The following is an 18,491-nucleotide window of genomic DNA, read 5'->3' as shown; positions in this document are numbered from 1 at the left end:
TAATAGAGTAAAAAGTAAAGTTATAGTCTTCAAGAGGAGCGAGGTAGTGTACTGCACTGTAAGGGTGAATGATCAAGTAATGGCACTCACCATCCACTCACTCAATGTAGTGCTACTTTGGGTGTCTGCCCTTTCCTCTCTTCCTTCCTACCTCTTCTATATTTCCTTCATTCTTTCCTCTTCCTTCTGCCTACGGGTGACTTTATGCTCTCTCTTCTGTCTTTTTTTTCTTCACTCTTTCCTCTTCCTTCTGCCTATAGGTGACTCTACATTGTGCGACAAGCCAAATGGTTTCCTGTACACCAGGAAACCATTTACTATGATGGGTGGTAACCATATAACCAAATTATGGTACCTGGTGGTTTAGTGGGTAAATAAGGCACTCCAATTGGATTGAGCCTGTGTAGATTTATCTCCATGAGGTGGTTGGGGTTGAATGTGAACATAATGCCACTCAGGGATGAGCGAGGCTGGTCACTCTCATCTTAAATGTCAGGACCAACTTGCCTTGCCCTGGGATCCTACGCTCCTCATGGGGCAACACAGGACTGGATGATGGATGGATGGATGAATGGAGTGCCTTCACATATTCAAGAAGTGTGATAAGCAAGGATGGTTTAAGAGGATGAAGTTCACATGAGGGAACAGCAAGGGGGAAAAAAAAATGCAGGTTCACTAAGAGCAGTCATATGGAATCTATAACAAAGTGAGCACTTAAAAAAAACTGCATGACAGCAGAGTACTGTGATCCCCACTCCAACATATAGAAGTAAAGCTTGGACTCTGTTCGTAGGACAGAGGTCAACGGTGGGCAGAGTAGAAATGAGCAATTTGAGAGAAGCATGTGGCATTATGTGATGAAACAGACAACCAAATGAGGAAGCAAACAAGTGCTGTGGTATTCATGAGGATAACCTGGAAAGCGTTAAGTACTCTGAGATGAATTGGCCATATGGAGAGAATGGAGTTTTTTCAGACTGACTAATAGGAGATGTCTGAGTATGGTGAAAAGGGGAGGGGAAGGTGGAGATGGAGGATGAGATGAAGCGATGGGGAGGAGAGACATGAATGAGGATGGCATAAGATGATGAGAAGGCAGCCTGATGAAGGAAGACATAGTGACATGAAGGTGATTTATCTGTAGCCACCCCTTCCAGTGGGCAATAACACTAACCTGTCTGTACTGTGATATGCATTCATGACTGGTATGATGGTATTCAAAGAGATGTTTGTAATATGTGAAAGTGAGTTTTGTGGATGAAAAGATAAGAATGATTAAGTAAAATCCAACTGAACCTTTGCCCAGCTGGGGATCAAACTCATATACAGGTATTCTTATCAGCAATTTGCTCCTTTAAGACTTGACCATCATCCCTCTAAAATATATTTTAGGTACGGGAATAGGTAAAGAAATGCCATTTTCTTTTCATTTCAGGAAGTCAGTATGTTCATCAGAAGCCAGTGATGGATTCAGCTACAGAAATTACCTTCAACACTATATACGCAAGAATTTGGAAGGGCTGCATCACATTCATACAAACCTCTTTAGTCTGGGAATGTCTTTTTTCTTTTTTAATCTTATTCTGGCTAATCCCATAAGACTTAATTCAGGTTGAATAAGAAATTCCCTGAGCTGCTGGAGTTAAAAATAATTTCCATTACTTTCAGCCAGGGAAAGCCATTTTCTGTTTACTGCAATCTGGCTATTTCCAGATATTCTTAATCTGTTTAGGCAAGACATTGCCAGGCTTTGCAAGGGTTAAACTAAACTTAATCACATTGATATGGAGTATACACCAACCAATATTTTACTTGTGGCTGGACTACAATTACAAATCATTAATTCTAATATTTTCACTCAAATATCCAAGGACAGTCATGAGAGACTTAAAGAAGACATCATCAAAATTAAAATATACGTTCATATGCAATACTGTACTCTAAAAGTGAAGTAAGCAAATACAGTCCATTAGCATAAGTTATGACTGAAGGACAGAAGTGAACATATTTTACCCTATTTTTAACAAACTGCTGCTTATTAAAATGCTTCTTAATGTTTTTTGCAATCAACACCTTCGTACACCAACCAATATTTTACTTGTGGCTGGACTACAATTACAAATTATTAATTTTAATATCATTCTCACTCAAATATCCAGGGACAGTCACGAAAGACTTAAAGAAGAGCTCATCAGAATTAAAATATACTCTTTCATATGCAATACTGTACTCTAAAAGTGAAGTAAGCAAATCTAGTCCATTAGCAAAAGTTAAGACTGAAGGATAGAAGTGACTATATTTTACCCTTTTTTCAACAAACTGCTGCTTATTAAAATTTTTCTTAATGTTTTTTGCAATCAACAACTTTGACCATACACAATTATATTTATGATACACTGATGAAATTTTAAAGTACAGATAGAGATTCTTAATGCTTCTTACCCAAGTACACACCCAAATATTTCACCTCAGTCAATGACTATGCAATATATATACAGTAAAACTTTACCTGAGGAGCTTTTTATTTTGCAATAGGTTGCTGGTTTTAGAACTTATTCGTAAGATAGTACTATAGCTTATTCGATCTCATCTGAGAAGATACGAGTTGTAAATTATGAAAGCTGGCAGTTGATTGGTTGTCTGAATGCAATCATTATTAACAAAGCATTTTAAATAATTTTTATCATAAGGGTTACAGTAATTGTCTGACGGTAAGCCTAAATAAGATATTATATATACAGTAGTTATTAGCAAAAATTAGTTTAAAAACAAGGCCCTACAAAGTTTATCAGATGCCCTAAATCCATGTGAAATTTTGAATTCTTGGGACAAATCAAAACACGTCCAGGTAAAGTTTTGCAAGTACAGTATACCCTCGATATACCGAACTCTCTTTTAACAAATATCAGTTTTAATGACCACCATCAGCTGGCTGAACATTATGTTCATTTAACGAACTTCGTTTGGTAAAAGAATGGACGTGCGGTAAACACCGACCACTGTGGCATGATGAAAAAACATAGATTTATCCCAGGTCTACTTGCAGTCTTTATCTGTAGTGCAATTACTTCCTGAACGGTCAGAATAAACACGTGTTCATAAACAGAGCATTTATTGAGAAAAAGAGCCATTTAGACCTAGCTGTATGTTATTGTGTATGAGTGTACGGACGAACGACACTATATTTAACAATCTTTGTTCAGTACAAGCCATGACACCTGGGAAATTACCAAACAGCATGGTGTTCAGCTTTAACAAATTTTGGCTTTAACATGAAGGGTCTGATACCAATTAGTTTGTTATTTAGAGGGTGTACCAACGCTTGATTTCATTCTTCTCATGTTCAGGTAAATTCAGACAAACTGTCATTACTGTGATATTATGTAAAATCTGACCAAGTAAAACACTGGAATTCCAATGAAAAAATGCCTGGTAGACACGGGTGAAGAAGCTACAGTGAACTTCCAATAATCCGGCATCTGATGGTTCGGAATTTTCAGCCCAGGGTCATTTTTAGCTTTTTTGGGTAAAAACTTGAACAAAATCGAGAAAAATTTGAAAAATATCGACAAATACCAGAAAGCAATATGCTAAACTATCCAATTCTGCACCCACGCTGACATTCAGGAGGTCTCGGATGTTATTTTTTGGAGAGTGTTTTTTTGGGAGTGTTTTGAACATTTTCACGTACCTGTCTGATAGTCCAGAAAATTTGATAATCTGAAAGGCCCGGGGGCTACTGCATTCCAGATTAAAGGACTTTTACAGTATTTGCCACTGTCACTTTTAAATATTCTGCACCCCATACATTGTCACAGAGCTGTTTTAAGTTGTAACTAGATATTCAAAACTAAAAAGACAGAAAATTTACAGATGATGTGAGAGTAGAAAGCAAAATGCAAACTGATATGACTGCAAAACATCTTCAAATAAATCCTGAATATTTGTCTGCTTAGTCAAGTGGGACAATCCCATGAGTGGCCTACTCCCCTCCCCCCTTTCCACGTTTATCAATCATCAACCTTCAGGGAATATGTCAAATTTCACTGGAATTCCAATGTTTTGCTAGGTCAGAATTTTACACAATGCCACAGTAATAGCATAATTTACTTACTTTGCCTGAACATGAGAAAAAAAAAAAAGGTACTGTACAGTAATCGTAAAACTTTACCCGGACGTGTTTTGATTTGTCCCAAGAATTCAAAATTTCACATATATTTAGGTCATCTGGTAAATTTTGCAAGGCCTTGTTTTTAACCCCTACACACCGGTTGACATGTATAGTCATCACAAGTGGGCGCGAAGCAACGCTGGTTGACGTGTATAGCCACCATCCTTTGAACTTTAACTTATCCTTACCCATCGATGGGACTACCTGGACACGTTGGGATACTTTCATTTGCAAGAGGAAAAGTTGGTGAGTCTTCTGTGTCTTTAATTTTTTTTTCTCTAGCTGTTATAGTTTGGCAGATAACAGGGTTTGAAGTAAGGGTATTTTTTCCATCACGGATATCCCCCATAGGTAGGACCGTGCGACATCACAAAAAACCCTGGTGTGTAGGGGTTAAATTAATCTATGCTTATAAATTCTTATAATATTTTATTGGGTAATCTTACTTTCAAACAGTTATTGTTACCCTTATAATGAAAATTATTTAAAATACGTTGTTGGTAATGACTACGCTCGGACAACTAATTAGCTGCCAGCTGTCAAAAGCTTATGGCTTGTATCTTCTCAGATGAGATAAACTAAGTTATAGTATGAAAAGAATGCCCAAATAACACTACTTGTAACCAATGCCACTTAAATATCCTACTCAAAAATTTTTCAACATAATACAGAAACAGTTACTGTATTTCCTAATATTGTATATTTCTTGATCAATGGGTTATTAAGTAATTTTGCTCCTGATGTTCACAGGGGGATAAAAAAGTGCTAACGATGTCAGTAAGATAAAGAAGGATAGATATGTGGCCTGCTAACCAGTCTATGCTGATAATGCATTCTACATTTTAAATCATTCAGCACAGGAATGTCTTTTTCATTTTATCCTTACTATCTTCTGATGATGATATTAAGCTGAAGATAGACTTTTCAAATGGAAAGGTTTCAAAAAATTCCCGCTATATGAGTGCCCTTTCCAAGGTTCAGTAAATTTGTCTGGTCGCAAAAAGGATATATGTAACTAGAAGGGACATCACACAGACTAGTAGTACCAGTCACAACACCATGCTCATCTAGATGTTAGCCCAATAAACTGCAGTATGAGGCTGCTCTCCTCCTTCAGTCCACCAACCTTTTGGAGGACAGAGAGGAAAGTGTGGGATATTTGTATAACTGGACAGTGGAGGTGCCCAGCTATATCAGGGTCACCACAGGAAGGTGTCCATCTCCAGCACTGTCACCCAGATTCAGGGGGTTAATGAAGCTACTGTAGGATAATTTCATTCAATGATTCTATTCAACTGTAATAATGAAAGAATTAACTAAGACCATATCTAACCTTCTCAGTTCTAAATGGTCTAACCTTCTCAGTTCTAAAAGTCTCTTCCCCAAAATAAAATAATTATGAAGTATCAAGGATATTACAGAAAACAGATCACTGGACTGAAAGGGTTAAATAATAGCACTAACATGGGGACGCAGTGATAATGTAAATCTGAAACCCTACCGGAGGTTTTTAGAAACGAGGGAAGTACCGTAATGTGTCACAGATACCAGAGCTTATAAGTTTAACTACTATTCCACTGCATCTGCTTCAGACTTAAGGCATGTCTGTCACTTTCCTCTCTGACATATCAAAGAGAATCACCTAAGGGTAGAGAAACATAGCGAGCCTCCCTCTGCTTAGTAACATACTATCAACCAGCAGGGGAAAAAGAAACACAGAAGAGGTGAAATATTAAGCAAAACTAACCCTGACTGTGCAAGGCAGGGACTACTAGGAGACATAAGAGATGTAAAGTAGAGGTCCCGATGTTGGGCCCTTCATGTAAAATACAATCTGTCCTCGTCTAACACGGTTAATTGCCTCTGCACCCCAACCGAGTTAGAGAAATTTCCTGTTACAGGGACTCTTGAAACCCCCTATTTCCTTTCGCACCCTTGCCCAATGTCCACTTTTTCCCCCCTTGTGGTGCAAATTTTTTTTATACCCCCAATTTTAACCTCCTAGAAAGCATTAACATGGTTAAAAAAAACTATAAAAGTGTATTATTACAGTTAAAAGCCATATTTTATATACCTTATGAGAGGATAAGAGGAGATACACTATCATGGAGAGGAGGTAGAGGGTAGTTCAAAAGCGAGAATGCTGAAGCGTGATTGGCTGGGAGGCAGATGACACCCGTTGGCAAGGCAACGTTCCTATGATTCATTTCATCACCACCAGCCCAGTTCAAAAACTGTGTTAGCTTCATCAATGGCAATGTTAGAAGCGATATTGTTTCTGGAAAACTGTACCGTGTTAGACCATTTTTGTGTCAGGGAAAACCATGTTAGACAAGGATAGACTGTACAGTAGGGAGGTAAGGGAGTGATGTAGGTTGTAAGGTTGAACCCCAGAGAAGAAGTACTCACGAGGGTGGTGAAGGAAGTGGCACCTGGTGGATCTTCCACGTGGCTACAGACATAGAGTGCTCATCAGCTGCATAGCACCGCCAAAGACACTGAATAAGGGTGGCTGCAGGCTGCCGCCGTCTGATCATGTGTTTCTGTCGCTGTTGTTGCTGTACTTTCAGGGCAAACCCTGATCCTAGGATGCCCTGTATCATATCAAAGTCAGTAAACACATCCAATAAAAAGAGTTTACACTACAAAAGAAACATTCTAAATAAACACTCAGATAAAAAAAGGTTTCAGTATTTACTGTCACATTATTATCGCAAGCATCACAACTTTATTCCCATTACAGTACATGTGGTAGGTTAGACTCATTCTGATGCACTAAAATTCTCCAGCAATCTTCTTGTAGCCTCAGTTTTCTGTTTCCTGTTCTTCATGAAAATTTTCATAGCATCACGTAACTTTCTGTCTTGCACCACTAATATTTCCTCTCCTTCACTTCCTATAACAGCGTTAAGGTACTTAAATTCATCAACAACTTCAAGAATCACTTCCACTCTTAACAGTAAAGCCCTGACCTTCATCAGCATTCACTTAAGAAATCACTGTTCAAAAACATGCATAACTCAGAACAATTTTCAAAGGTCCATCCAAAGTTAGCATGCAGCACAGCATCATCAACATACATTACATTTAAAATAATCCATCATTCAACATCCATTACTACTTTTCTTTTTCTTACTTTTGTTTTGGCTTCCCATAACGATAAGCTCCATTCATGTACTGTATTACTGAACAACACCAATGACATTACACAGTCTTGTCTTGCTCTAACACTGATGCTACTACTGCTGGAAACTGTACATACATACTCAGTCATGGAAACTAATAGGCATGTTCAGAAACTCATGATTTGCTAGGGATTGCCAGGCAATTTAGTTAGGAACTCGGTCATACAGCCATATATTTTCTAAAAAAAAAAACCCTTCCATGATAGTTAGTGATGAAGATTACATAAACTCTTCAATACTGTAATCAGTGGTTATTATACAAGATTTCTATATATAATTTACTAAGTAAAATACTCCAGAACAGTTACTAGAATGCATAAAAGACAAATGGTCCATTAAGCATTCATTCCATATTATTAAGAGTCTGGCTGCATGTTTAATTTGAAACGCTTATCATTTACTGTAGTTATCAAAGAGATTAGTGTTTCATCTCGTAATTCCTGGAGAGAATGTACTGACCATACATTATAAAAATGCGTAATGTATGAAGTCGAAATCATGCAAGGATGAAGCCACGGACCAAAATCACAAGTACCGATGTTTCCGGGAAAACAACAACAAAACTTAGGCATATGTGTGCATACTGTACAATCTTCAACTGATTCATATAATGACTTCACATTATTATTATATATAGACATGTATGTCTGAAAGTGTTATTTGATTAAAATTATTGTAAAAGACATGACTGGGAATGTAAGCAATTGGTTTCAAGTTACAAAGAGTATTGTAGTCGTCCCGACGTTTGGACGGTTACTGTTAGTTCAGTGATTCCCTTCAACTTTATCATAATGAAGGTTCTTTCCCTCATTTTACTGAATAGATACATTAATAAAATTATGAACGAAGTGATTTCTAATTATCTGGTGAAGATTGGAAATGTTTGAGAGTTTGAACTCCTATTATAAATCTGCACATTTCAAGGGTATACTTTACTGTCTAAAGGCAGGTCAGAGGAATTCAAGTTTGGAGGTAAGGAGGAGCAGAGTAAAATTCTGTGGCAGGGGAATGGAGCAATGTTTGGTGGAAGTCGAAGTTATTATGGGTGACAGAAGATGAGTTACTTTTGGTGGCACGAGAAAAGGAGTCATATACGGTGGCAGGAGAAAGAGAGCCATATTTGATGTCAGGAAGAAAGAATCTTGTTTAGTAGCAAGGGACAGGAAATCAATTAGTGGAATGGGAGAGAGAAGTAATTTTGGGTGGCAAGGGAGATGCAGTACTGTAATTTTTTACCACACAAGAAAGGGAGAGTAAAATTATATTTCAAGGGAAGAGGAAGTCATGCCGAAGGCAAGGCAGAGAGTGAGTCATGTTTGGTGGAAAGGAAAAGGAAGTCAAATTTGGTGGAAATGGAAGGGAGAAGATAGTTACATTTGGTGGCAGAGAAGGCTTGGATTATTTTTGATGGTAAGGACAAGGAAGCCATTGTCTGGTGGCAGAAGAGGGGAGGTCTTTTGTGGCAGCAGAGGAATAGGTAGGTCAAATCTGGTAACAAGATAGGAGGAAGTTCAATTCAAGATAATAGGGAGAGCAGTTTAGAGAGAGTTTAGTGGCAAACAAGGGGCAGGAGAGTCATCAACAAAATGAACTTACTGCTGGGAGGGCGAAGAACGAAATTCCTAAGAGAGCACAGCCTGATGCTATCATCTTGCCTCCCCAAGTAATTGGCACAGCATCTCCATACCCCACTGTGCACAATGTAATCTGTCAAAATGAGCATACACACAGTAGTTAGAACACAATTCAGTACCCAGTGACAGGGACAACACCTTATATTCACTCTTGGTGCTGTTATTATTGGCCTTAATTCATTATATTTTGACACAAATGGGTCACAAGTGGTAGGTGGTAGTGACCATCATCTAGCTACTCACTTGATGTGGTGCTGCCTACTTCTTCCACCACCTTTATCACTGTATTCCTGTGTCTGACTTCATCTTTTTCTACTTCTCCCTATCCTTCTTGTAACTTTTTATTACTGTACCCTTCTTTCCACTTCACGAGGCTATACACTTGAGTCCATCAGTTTTCGGTTGAACAGGAAACCATTTAAAACACTGGGTGGTAATCATATAACCAGATCACATGGCAATATGGCATCTCTTTCGGTGCCCCTGTAGACTGAGTGGAAAGAAAGGTGGCATCCACTCAGGAACTAAACCCTCCACAATTTTCCTCGCGCCTTGCTAAGGCGAGATGCCGTCAACCTCATGGAACACCAGCCTGCTGCACATGATGGCCCTGAAAGGCAGCTGCTTACCTGTGGTTGATGGTCTGCTTGGTCAGACAAATTGGGATTAATCAACAATACCATAAATGAATCACAGGTAAAAGGCAACCTACTCGGCAAATGGGAAATTTGGATAAACCCCTTCGGCCTGAAGGAACTCTCCAAAATAATATACCACAAGCCCAACAGGTAAAAAGAAATATACAAGTCTAATGAAAAATTTTAATTAATCCCTTCAATCAAATGGAACTCCCCTAAATTATCTGACAATAGCCCAATTATACACAGTATAGTACATTCTCCACTTGAAAAGGTTAATGGAGATTGCTTCTAATTCTCTCAGTCTAAGGAGTATCTCCTTAGCTAGGAATGACATGGTAATTGCTAATGAGTGCCATGTAAAATACAGGACATTACAAACATCAATACATAATGCTTGCATATCCATTATTTTATATCATGTGATAAAATCAGTGCAAGACGGTAAATCGAGGTTGATTATCAGTATATATAGTAGAGAGATTGGAAAGAATGCTGAAAGTGGCCTGGCTCTGTGCTTGTGGAGAGAGAGAGAGACACTGTACTTGAGAGTGCCGTTGATGATGGCAGTGAGAGGCCAGTGGAGGTTTCTCCAATCACCTGATTCTGGTATGCAAGGTTCAATTTTCAGGAGAGAGGTGGATAAAGAGAGAAGCAGTCACAGCAAATGACTAAAAGCTGAGAAGCTGAGAAACAAAGAAGTGGCAGATAAATACCAAGTTAAGGTAGTCAAGATGTTAGTGTCAATGAACTTGGAGTACGGTAAATGGATCTGGAAAATGTGTGCAATGCATGTAGGAAGTATTTGGCTGGGAATCCTAAGGCAATGTATGCGGTGTCACGAACTTAGCAACGAGAAAGAGGGGCACAGCTCTGTGGGATGGAGGTTGAAAGTGCAGTGGAGGATGAGATTGGTAAAAAAAAAAAAAAGAGAGAGAGAGAGAAAGAAAGGAAAAATGTTGAAGTTCATGCAACAAAAGCATTCAAATGAAAGATGTGACTACACTGGGAGTAAGAAGCATGTGAAGTGACTTGTATATAGGAATAGGAAGAGGGGACATGCCAAAGGGTAAAAAAGGAAAGGGTACATGACAATCTTGGAAGAATAATAAATGTAACATGATCTGAAAACAGGACACTATTTTGGAAAGAGGTGCAGAAATGTTGAAAAGAAAGTGGAAAAAGGAAATGTGAATGAGCTGTTGTTGCTGATCAACCCCACTCTGTCTGGCTGAGCAGATCCATCAACCACAGGCAAGCAAATGCCTCCAGGACCATCTTCTGCAGTGAACTGATGCTCCCTTACGGTTGACCGTGTCTTGCCACAGAGGCAAGTGGAAAAAGTATAGAGGTTTGGTTCCTGGGTGGATGCCACATTTGTATATCTCCACTCAGTTAACGTTATCAGGTTTCTGGGCAGGGCAGATTATGTCTGTGCCAGAGTCAGCCACCCTCGTGCTGATCCACAGCTTTATCTATCTACCTATCTATCTAATGCCAGACGCCATACTCCCGTAAGGGGTGGCCATTTGACTTTGAGTTATTTGTTTTACAGGGAGGGGCACTAACCCTCCACCAAACCAATTGTTGATACGTAGGGAACACGTATGGTTTGGTTATATGGTTACCACCCAGCGCTGTAAATGGTTTCTTGGCTTACAAGAAACCATTAGGCTTGCCTGCTGTGATATTTTTCTTTGATCACTCGGTGTAAATACACTTTTCATGGCAGATTGTTGGCTCTGGTGTCATTCTAAAGCTGAATAGTTGTACTTTACCACAGTGTGTTCAAAAAAGGAAAACAAAGAAAATAAAATGTTAATATGACAAGCTGACATTTGGCGAAAACCAACAATTTTAAACCTTGCCGTAGAACAATATTTGGCCAAAAAAACTAACAAAGATATATAAATCTGGTTTAGACCATGCAAAACTACAAAAAATTACCTTTACAATGATATACAGTATATAGCTGATGGTTATATCTGTATTTTACTGCACAGTAAAATGAAAGGAAAAAGATGCACAATGGGGTGCTTTGGAGCCGCCATTGAAGTGGTCGAGCCTGCCACTGACAGTGAACACTCGCACTCTCATGAATCATTAATAATATATCTTTGTGTGGACTTATGATTCAAATTAATGTTTGTAATGTGTAGAGGAATTATTTTTTTCTCAAATAATTGAGAAGAAATGAAGGCAAACTACTTATTATTTTCATAGTAATACGTAAAAAATATTTATCCAGCTAGACTAGCTTCAAATGAGCTCCAAGATCCTCATTTATTTTGCATTAGTAGTCTTTTATTGTACTGAAAGAGGTGGAGTTACATTACTCACTATTGGCTGGAACGAAATACTTTGCAATTGCCCTCTTCAATTCGATTACTAGCCAATATAAGTAAAAAATCGGTACGACACTCGTAACATCACAAATATCCAAGTGGCGCATGCGCACTGAAGGTACAGTCCCAGGGACAAGATAGACTCTGCTTTTGTTTACTAATATTGCGGCACCCATGATTTTGTAATATTCACATTTGAGGACATCAAGATACTTTCAGAAAGGCTGTCTTAGATATTTTTACAGATCAGCTTCTAACTAACTGCTCTATGCTGCAAGATATTACCAAATTCTTCTGTTACTGTGCTTTCATTTCACCAAAGATTTTGTGTGCATGTGGGACAAGGGGGATGTTGTTGATAGTGAGATCTGAGTTATGACTGTGTTCTACCATAAAAGAGGCCATTCTGAGTCTTTTTGTAGTACACCAGTCATGAAGTGTGTGGGGGAGTGTTAAGTCATCTGGGTAGGAAACAGTGTGTAGGCTACTTTGTGAGTGAAAGTGAAAAGCACATATTTTTATATATATACATATTTTTATATATATACTTATTATAGAGAATATATTCTATTCTGGATTGATTAGCCACTTTGAGAAATATATACATACTGTATATGACACTATATTATCCAAATTGTTTATTTTGTAATTTCATCATTCATAATCTGCGGAAATTGATGGCCACCCCTATTAATGCACAGGGGAACACAACAGTACGATCATGACATCTCAGATTCTCAGCGTGCGTCCTCTCGACTTCAGTCCAGCCTTCCGACCTCTCTCAGAGCAGGCAAAAAATGACTGTTGACCGTTCCTGGATTTGGGACGGTTTGTCGAAATCGTTGACTGAAGGCGAATTTAGGCATTAATAAATTTAAGTTAGTAAATCGTCTCAGAGGAGGAAAATATGACTTTCCTCATTGAAACCATATATTAAGAGATACAAATCTACTCATTTCTAAAGAATTAACATAGAAAACATTAAATTATAAGAGATGAATGAGCTGACTCGTTGCTAGACTTGCCAGATTAGAATATTTTTACCCCTTTGTATGACTCATACAAATGAATAAGCTCTTGTTGTGTGTATTCATTGGAGAGTGTAAGTGGTTTTGTAAGTAAGAATGACATTAATCCTATCACAAGTGCACACAAACAAATGCAGCATATGATTCATGAGCATGCGTGTCCCACGACGTCTGTGGCAGGCTCGACCATGACGATTGTCAATTGTCTTCCACTCATAAAGTACCCCATTTTTAATGATTCTCGGCTGCATATTCTCTTCGCCATCTTTTTCTTTGATCAGTCAGTGTAAATACCCTTTCTAAGATAGGATGCTGGTTGTGGTGTTATTTTGAAGCTGAATAGTTGTACTTCGTAAAACAAAGAAAATAAAAAGTCAAAATGACGAGTTGAAGCTGGGCGAAAACCAAAAACTTTATCCTTTGCGCAGAATAATATTTGGCAAAAAAAAAAAAGTAATGATACATAAATCTGGTTTAAACCAAACAAAACTACAATAAATTACCTTTACAATGATATACCGTTTATGGCTATTTGTTCATGTTACTATGCTAAAGCGAAAGAAAAAAGATGCAGAATTTTGTATGATTCTCGGTGACATATTTGCTTAGCAATTGTTTTCTTTGACTGGCCTGTGTAAATATAATCTTCATGAGTGAATGCTGGTTTTGGTGTCATTTTAAAGCTGAATAGTTGTATCTCAACTGATTCTGAGTCAATTCTAAACAAAACAAAACAAAAAATTTAAAGCATCATTCCTGTCACAACCTTCTTTCTGATCGCCAGTATGGGTTCTGTCTGGGATGCTCCACTGGCTATCTTCTCACCTACCTTTCACACTACTGGTCACCCTCCTTTGCCATTCCACTTGACATCTCAAAGGTTTTCAATCGAGTCTGGTATAAATCTTTAATTTCCAAACTGCCCTCTTACAGTTTCTATAGGCAAACTCCAATTTATGATACCCCTAGATGCAACACCCCAGAATAGTGAGGGGGGGTAGAAATACCACCCTCCTCTTCCTATTGTAGGCCTACCCCCGGTTTTGCGATGGGTTTTGATTTTTTTTTTTTTTTTTAACTAATTTTGATGATATGTTTGACTTAAATTTTGTTCTTAGGTTGATTTATAAACTGTTTAAAGACTTAGATTAATGTGTTTTAGTCATAGGTGGAGTGAACACTGTCATTTGGGGTATGGATTCTCACCCAACAGATGAGGTACAAAACAATAAGGACAACTAAGCAACTCAACAAAGAATATTTTGTGTCTGACCACTGAACTGTCATATAACCTATCATGGAATACATAATAATTATAAATAAATATTAATAATTATGAAAACCTTAGAGAGTAAATATTTCAAGCACTGATGAAAACTGACATCAAAAAATCACGTGTTTTCATTCAGGCTGTTCAAGGAAAAATGCTTTGAAAATACAAAAGAATTTCTAAATAAATGCTGGAAAATAAGAGAGAAGAAAATAAAGGGGCTCACTAACCAGAGCAGTAGCTAAAAAGATATAAAGAGGGGCCTTTGAATAGGCTATCTCGAATGCATCATCGATCGGTAAATCATGTGTTTATAATCAAGCTGTTCAAGGGAAAACGCTTCGAAAATACAAAGGAATTTCTAAATAAATATGAGAAGAAACTAAAGGAGCTCAGCAACCACAACAGTAACAAAAATTATATAAAGAGGGACTGCTGAAAAGGCTATCGCAATCTCATCATCGATCGCATTCCCCGTCAAAACATCGATTCTCCGTCACAACAATTCGCACTTTGGATGATTCTGCATCATTCATACATCATTATTATGCATAACAGATGTTTATTTAATTGTCCTGGAACTGTCTGATGGTGGGATTGTATACAATGCTGACCTGCTTCTTCTCTGCAGAGTTTGCATACAGGTAGGAGATCGCAATCTTCAGTGACCTTGACCAGGTACAAGCGATATGGGCACTGGTTTCAAGCTTAGGTAAGCTTTTTTTTACAGCTGTTAGGCCATTTAGAGTGGCTTTAAACTTGTTTTTGGACTTATTTGGATGGGTTTAGGACTTGGTTGGGGGGAAACCCAAGGCTCAAAAATGCATCCCTATACATGTTAAATCGGCCCCAAGTATGATATCCCGCCTACCGCTGGGTTTTTACCCAACCAACGGCATCATTAAACCGAGGTAAGTCTGAATCCTTCTATCAGTGCCTTCATCTCTAGCTTCCTTTCTGGTCATTCTATAGCTGCTGTTGTAGGCAGCCAATGTTCTCCTAAATCTATCAACAGTGGTGTTCCTGTGGGCTCCTGTAGTCCTACATATTATATTTACAAATCATAATAAATAGATAGATAAATAGATAGATAGAAGCAGGGAGTCAGATGATGAGAGGTGTTGTGTCTGCGAGAATCGAGCGATGCTAAACATGCTTACACTGAGGAAAGCTGACGACAGCGGCCAGTAAGGAGATGATGCAATTAGCTGTCAGCAGTCCTCTCGTGAACAAAGACCTAAATAATTAGCTTGTAAGTTCATTGTAATGTATATGTAGTTTGTATTAATATATTAGAACTATTAACTGTCGATGGTACGCCATTTTCGCGCGGCCGAGCAGATGTAGGACTACATATTATATTTACAAATCATAATAAATAAATAGATAAATAGATAGATAGAAGCAGGGAGTCAGATGATGAGAGGTGTTGTGTCTGCGAGAATCGAGCAATGCTAAACATGCTTACACTGAGGAAAGCTGACGACAGCGGCCAGTAAGGAGATGATGCAATTAGCTGTCAGCAGTTCTCTCGTGAACAAAGACCTAGTCCATCCACGAGGAACACACGTGACACACCCCTGCTACACCAGAATTTAGGAAAGAGAGCTCAGACGGAGATTAGCCACAGAAGAGGCAAGAGAGAAGTAGACAGGCCTCAGAGGAGACAGGTGACGGGAGAAGGGCTTGGCAATTAGAGAGAGAGAAACATATAGCGAGACAGGGAGGTAGCTACCCGGGACTTATACTCGTTCCGTGTGAGAGACTTGTTAATATTTCCAAGACAAATAAAAATAGTCCCATACTATTCTTTACCTCTCCTGTCACTACATGACACTCCGTCCTATCACCAACTCTCTTCCTTTTATTCATCAAATATCTTTTAAGCTGTAATCTAATCCTACCCACTCACAAGCTGACAATTCCACCCTTCACCTTTCCATTCACTTCCCACTGCGTCCATCTCAGCAGTTACTTCAACAAACAAGGGATGAGGCTATGGCACACTTAATGTCTGACTTGGCTCGTATCTCTGACTGGGGTCTTGTTCTTTTTAATGCATCAAAAACTCAGTTCTTAAACCTATCAACCCATCAAAATCTTTCACAGAAGTACCCACTAGTGTTCAATTATATCTACCTCAATCCTACATTATCTTAAACACACTGTACTTGGGGTTTCATTCTCTCAGGATTTATCTTGAAAAGATCTTGTATATCTTGTTAAATCTGCTTCCAAGAGATTAGGTATGCTATGCTGACTCCATACCTTCTACAGTATTAGTGTATATTGCTGTTAGTGTGTGTGCACACACACTTCTGTTACGTCCCGAGTGATGACGTCACCAGAAGGGTCCTGTAGGCAAGGCCTGGTCAGTTGACTGTGTGAAGCCAGTGACTGCAGTTGTTTCGCATTCCTATACTGATACCAGAGCGTGGTTTGAACATAATGACTTCATGCTCAACTAAGTGGCCTACAAAACTTGAAAATGATTCTGCCTATGACAGCTGGAAGATGGACATCAACATTTGGTGTGAACTGAAGGGTTTACCAAAAATGATGCAAACTCTAGCCATTCACCTTCATTGTCAGGAAGAGCGAGGGTGGCATCTTTGGATATGGACACTGCTGATTTGAAACAAGATAATGGTGTTCAGGCTTGTTGAACAAAATAGACAGTTTATTTCTCCTGGACAAAGGATGTCAGCAGTTTGCAGCTTTTCATGAATTGTACAACTTCAGAAGAGCCGGTGATATGAACATTCGTAAGCTCGTGGCAGAATTTGAGCATGTTTATTTCAAATTTACGAAGCAGGACATGGAACTGCCAAATTCAGTGATGGCTTTTATGCTTCTGGCTTCATGCAAACTTTCAGACAGTGAGCAACAATTAGTGATGTCCATGATAATTGGGTTGACTTTCGAAAATATGAAATCTGCCCTCAATTGTATTTTCGCTGGTGAAATTTCTGGGCAGAACCATACATCAGTGTCTGACAGAGAGGTGAAGAATGAACCAGTCTTCTGGAGTAACGAAGTTGGGGTGAGGAAACGTTTTATGTTAGAGGTACACTCAAACCTCGATTTAAGGGACTAAATGGGGAACCAACTTGTCCCTTGAAAATGTCCACTGTTTTACCACATATAAAGACAATCTTATTAAATGCAATGATTGTTTCACTTATATTATTTATTTATATGATTATATTATTCTAAAGGTACTGTATAAAGAAACGTATTAATGTGTTTAACCTAGACATTACATATCATTTTTGAATGATCTTGTCTATTTCTCAGGTTGAATATGGAGTCCCTTAAATCCAAAATCCCTTACATGGAGGTCCCTTAAATTGAGGTTTGAGTGTAACTGACAAGGACAGACACTGTTTCGGGGTGGTGCAGTATGTGACAGAGGTCGTGGTGATGGCTGATATTCAACCGTATCTGTTAGAATTTCCCAACACTCATCCACTGGCAGGAGGCAGAACCCACTTGGGCCTGACGGAAAAGTATCGAGGTGTTTAGTATGTGATTCTCGATTTCACTGGGGACGTGACTGTCTGGATGCATACAAAACTAACGGCACTCGTGAAGAAAATTTGGAAACAGTGCATCTGTCATTATTTATGGGCTGTGTGGATGATGCCGCTAGCAGAGGTAAATTACAGATGCTAGTAGAAGAATCTAAGGGATGTGCTGTTCTAGACACAGGGTGTTCTACAACTGTATGTGGAGCTGAATGGATCAGCCATTATCTTCCTAACAATGTCACCAATGACTGCATTTTGAAGCTCACATTCTCTGTTGCTCCATGGAGTCTCTGCAGATGTCATCATGATCTTGATATTGAAGGCCTGTCCCAACGCTCACATTTCACCAATGTTGAATTATGAACGTGAAACTATAGTAGAAGAAATGTCATCTTCAACGTTTACTTGCGCTGATGGCATCACAGTTTCTTACCTCAAACATGTTACCCTGCCCTGCTACAATGGAAATATGTGTGCAACCATTGTGACTAATGTTGTGAACTGCAATATTCCCTTGCTGCTGAGCAAATGTTCCAAAAATAAAAGCAAATATGATGATTAACTTTGAAAGTGACCAGGTCAAAATTTATGGAACTATCATTAATTTGAATTCCTCATCTTCAGGCCATTACTTGCTTCCAATTTCTTTATGAGTAGGCTGAGAGTTTTGTGAAATGATCGTGCTGGCAT

General features: G+C 38.6%; 1 protein-coding gene across 1 annotated transcript in view; it reads right to left on the bottom strand.

Moving 5' to 3' along the window:
• The window catches only part of LOC145395049 (potassium voltage-gated channel subfamily KQT member 1-like), a 1,161,165-nt gene that overhangs the window by 615,707 nt on the left and 526,967 nt on the right, over positions 1 to 18,491 (bottom strand). Inside the window, exons 7-8 of the mRNA XM_080268799.1 lie at positions 8,953 to 9,063; positions 6,581 to 6,765 (exon numbers count right to left, since the gene is read on the bottom strand). Coding sequence (XP_080124925.1) covers positions 6,581 to 6,765; positions 8,953 to 9,063 — 296 coding nt within the window. The remainder of the gene's footprint in view (positions 1 to 6,580; positions 6,766 to 8,952; positions 9,064 to 18,491) is intronic.

The sequence above is a fragment of the Coenobita brevimanus genome, chromosome 29, assembly GCF_032717465.1.
Source record: "Coenobita brevimanus isolate Jiangsu-jjx chromosome 29, ASM3271746v2, whole genome shotgun sequence".
Classification (NCBI taxonomy): Eukaryota; Metazoa; Arthropoda; class Malacostraca; order Decapoda; family Coenobitidae; genus Coenobita; species Coenobita brevimanus.
Note: the sequence above shows the minus strand (reverse complement) of the source record. Positions and strands in the feature narration are given on the sequence as shown.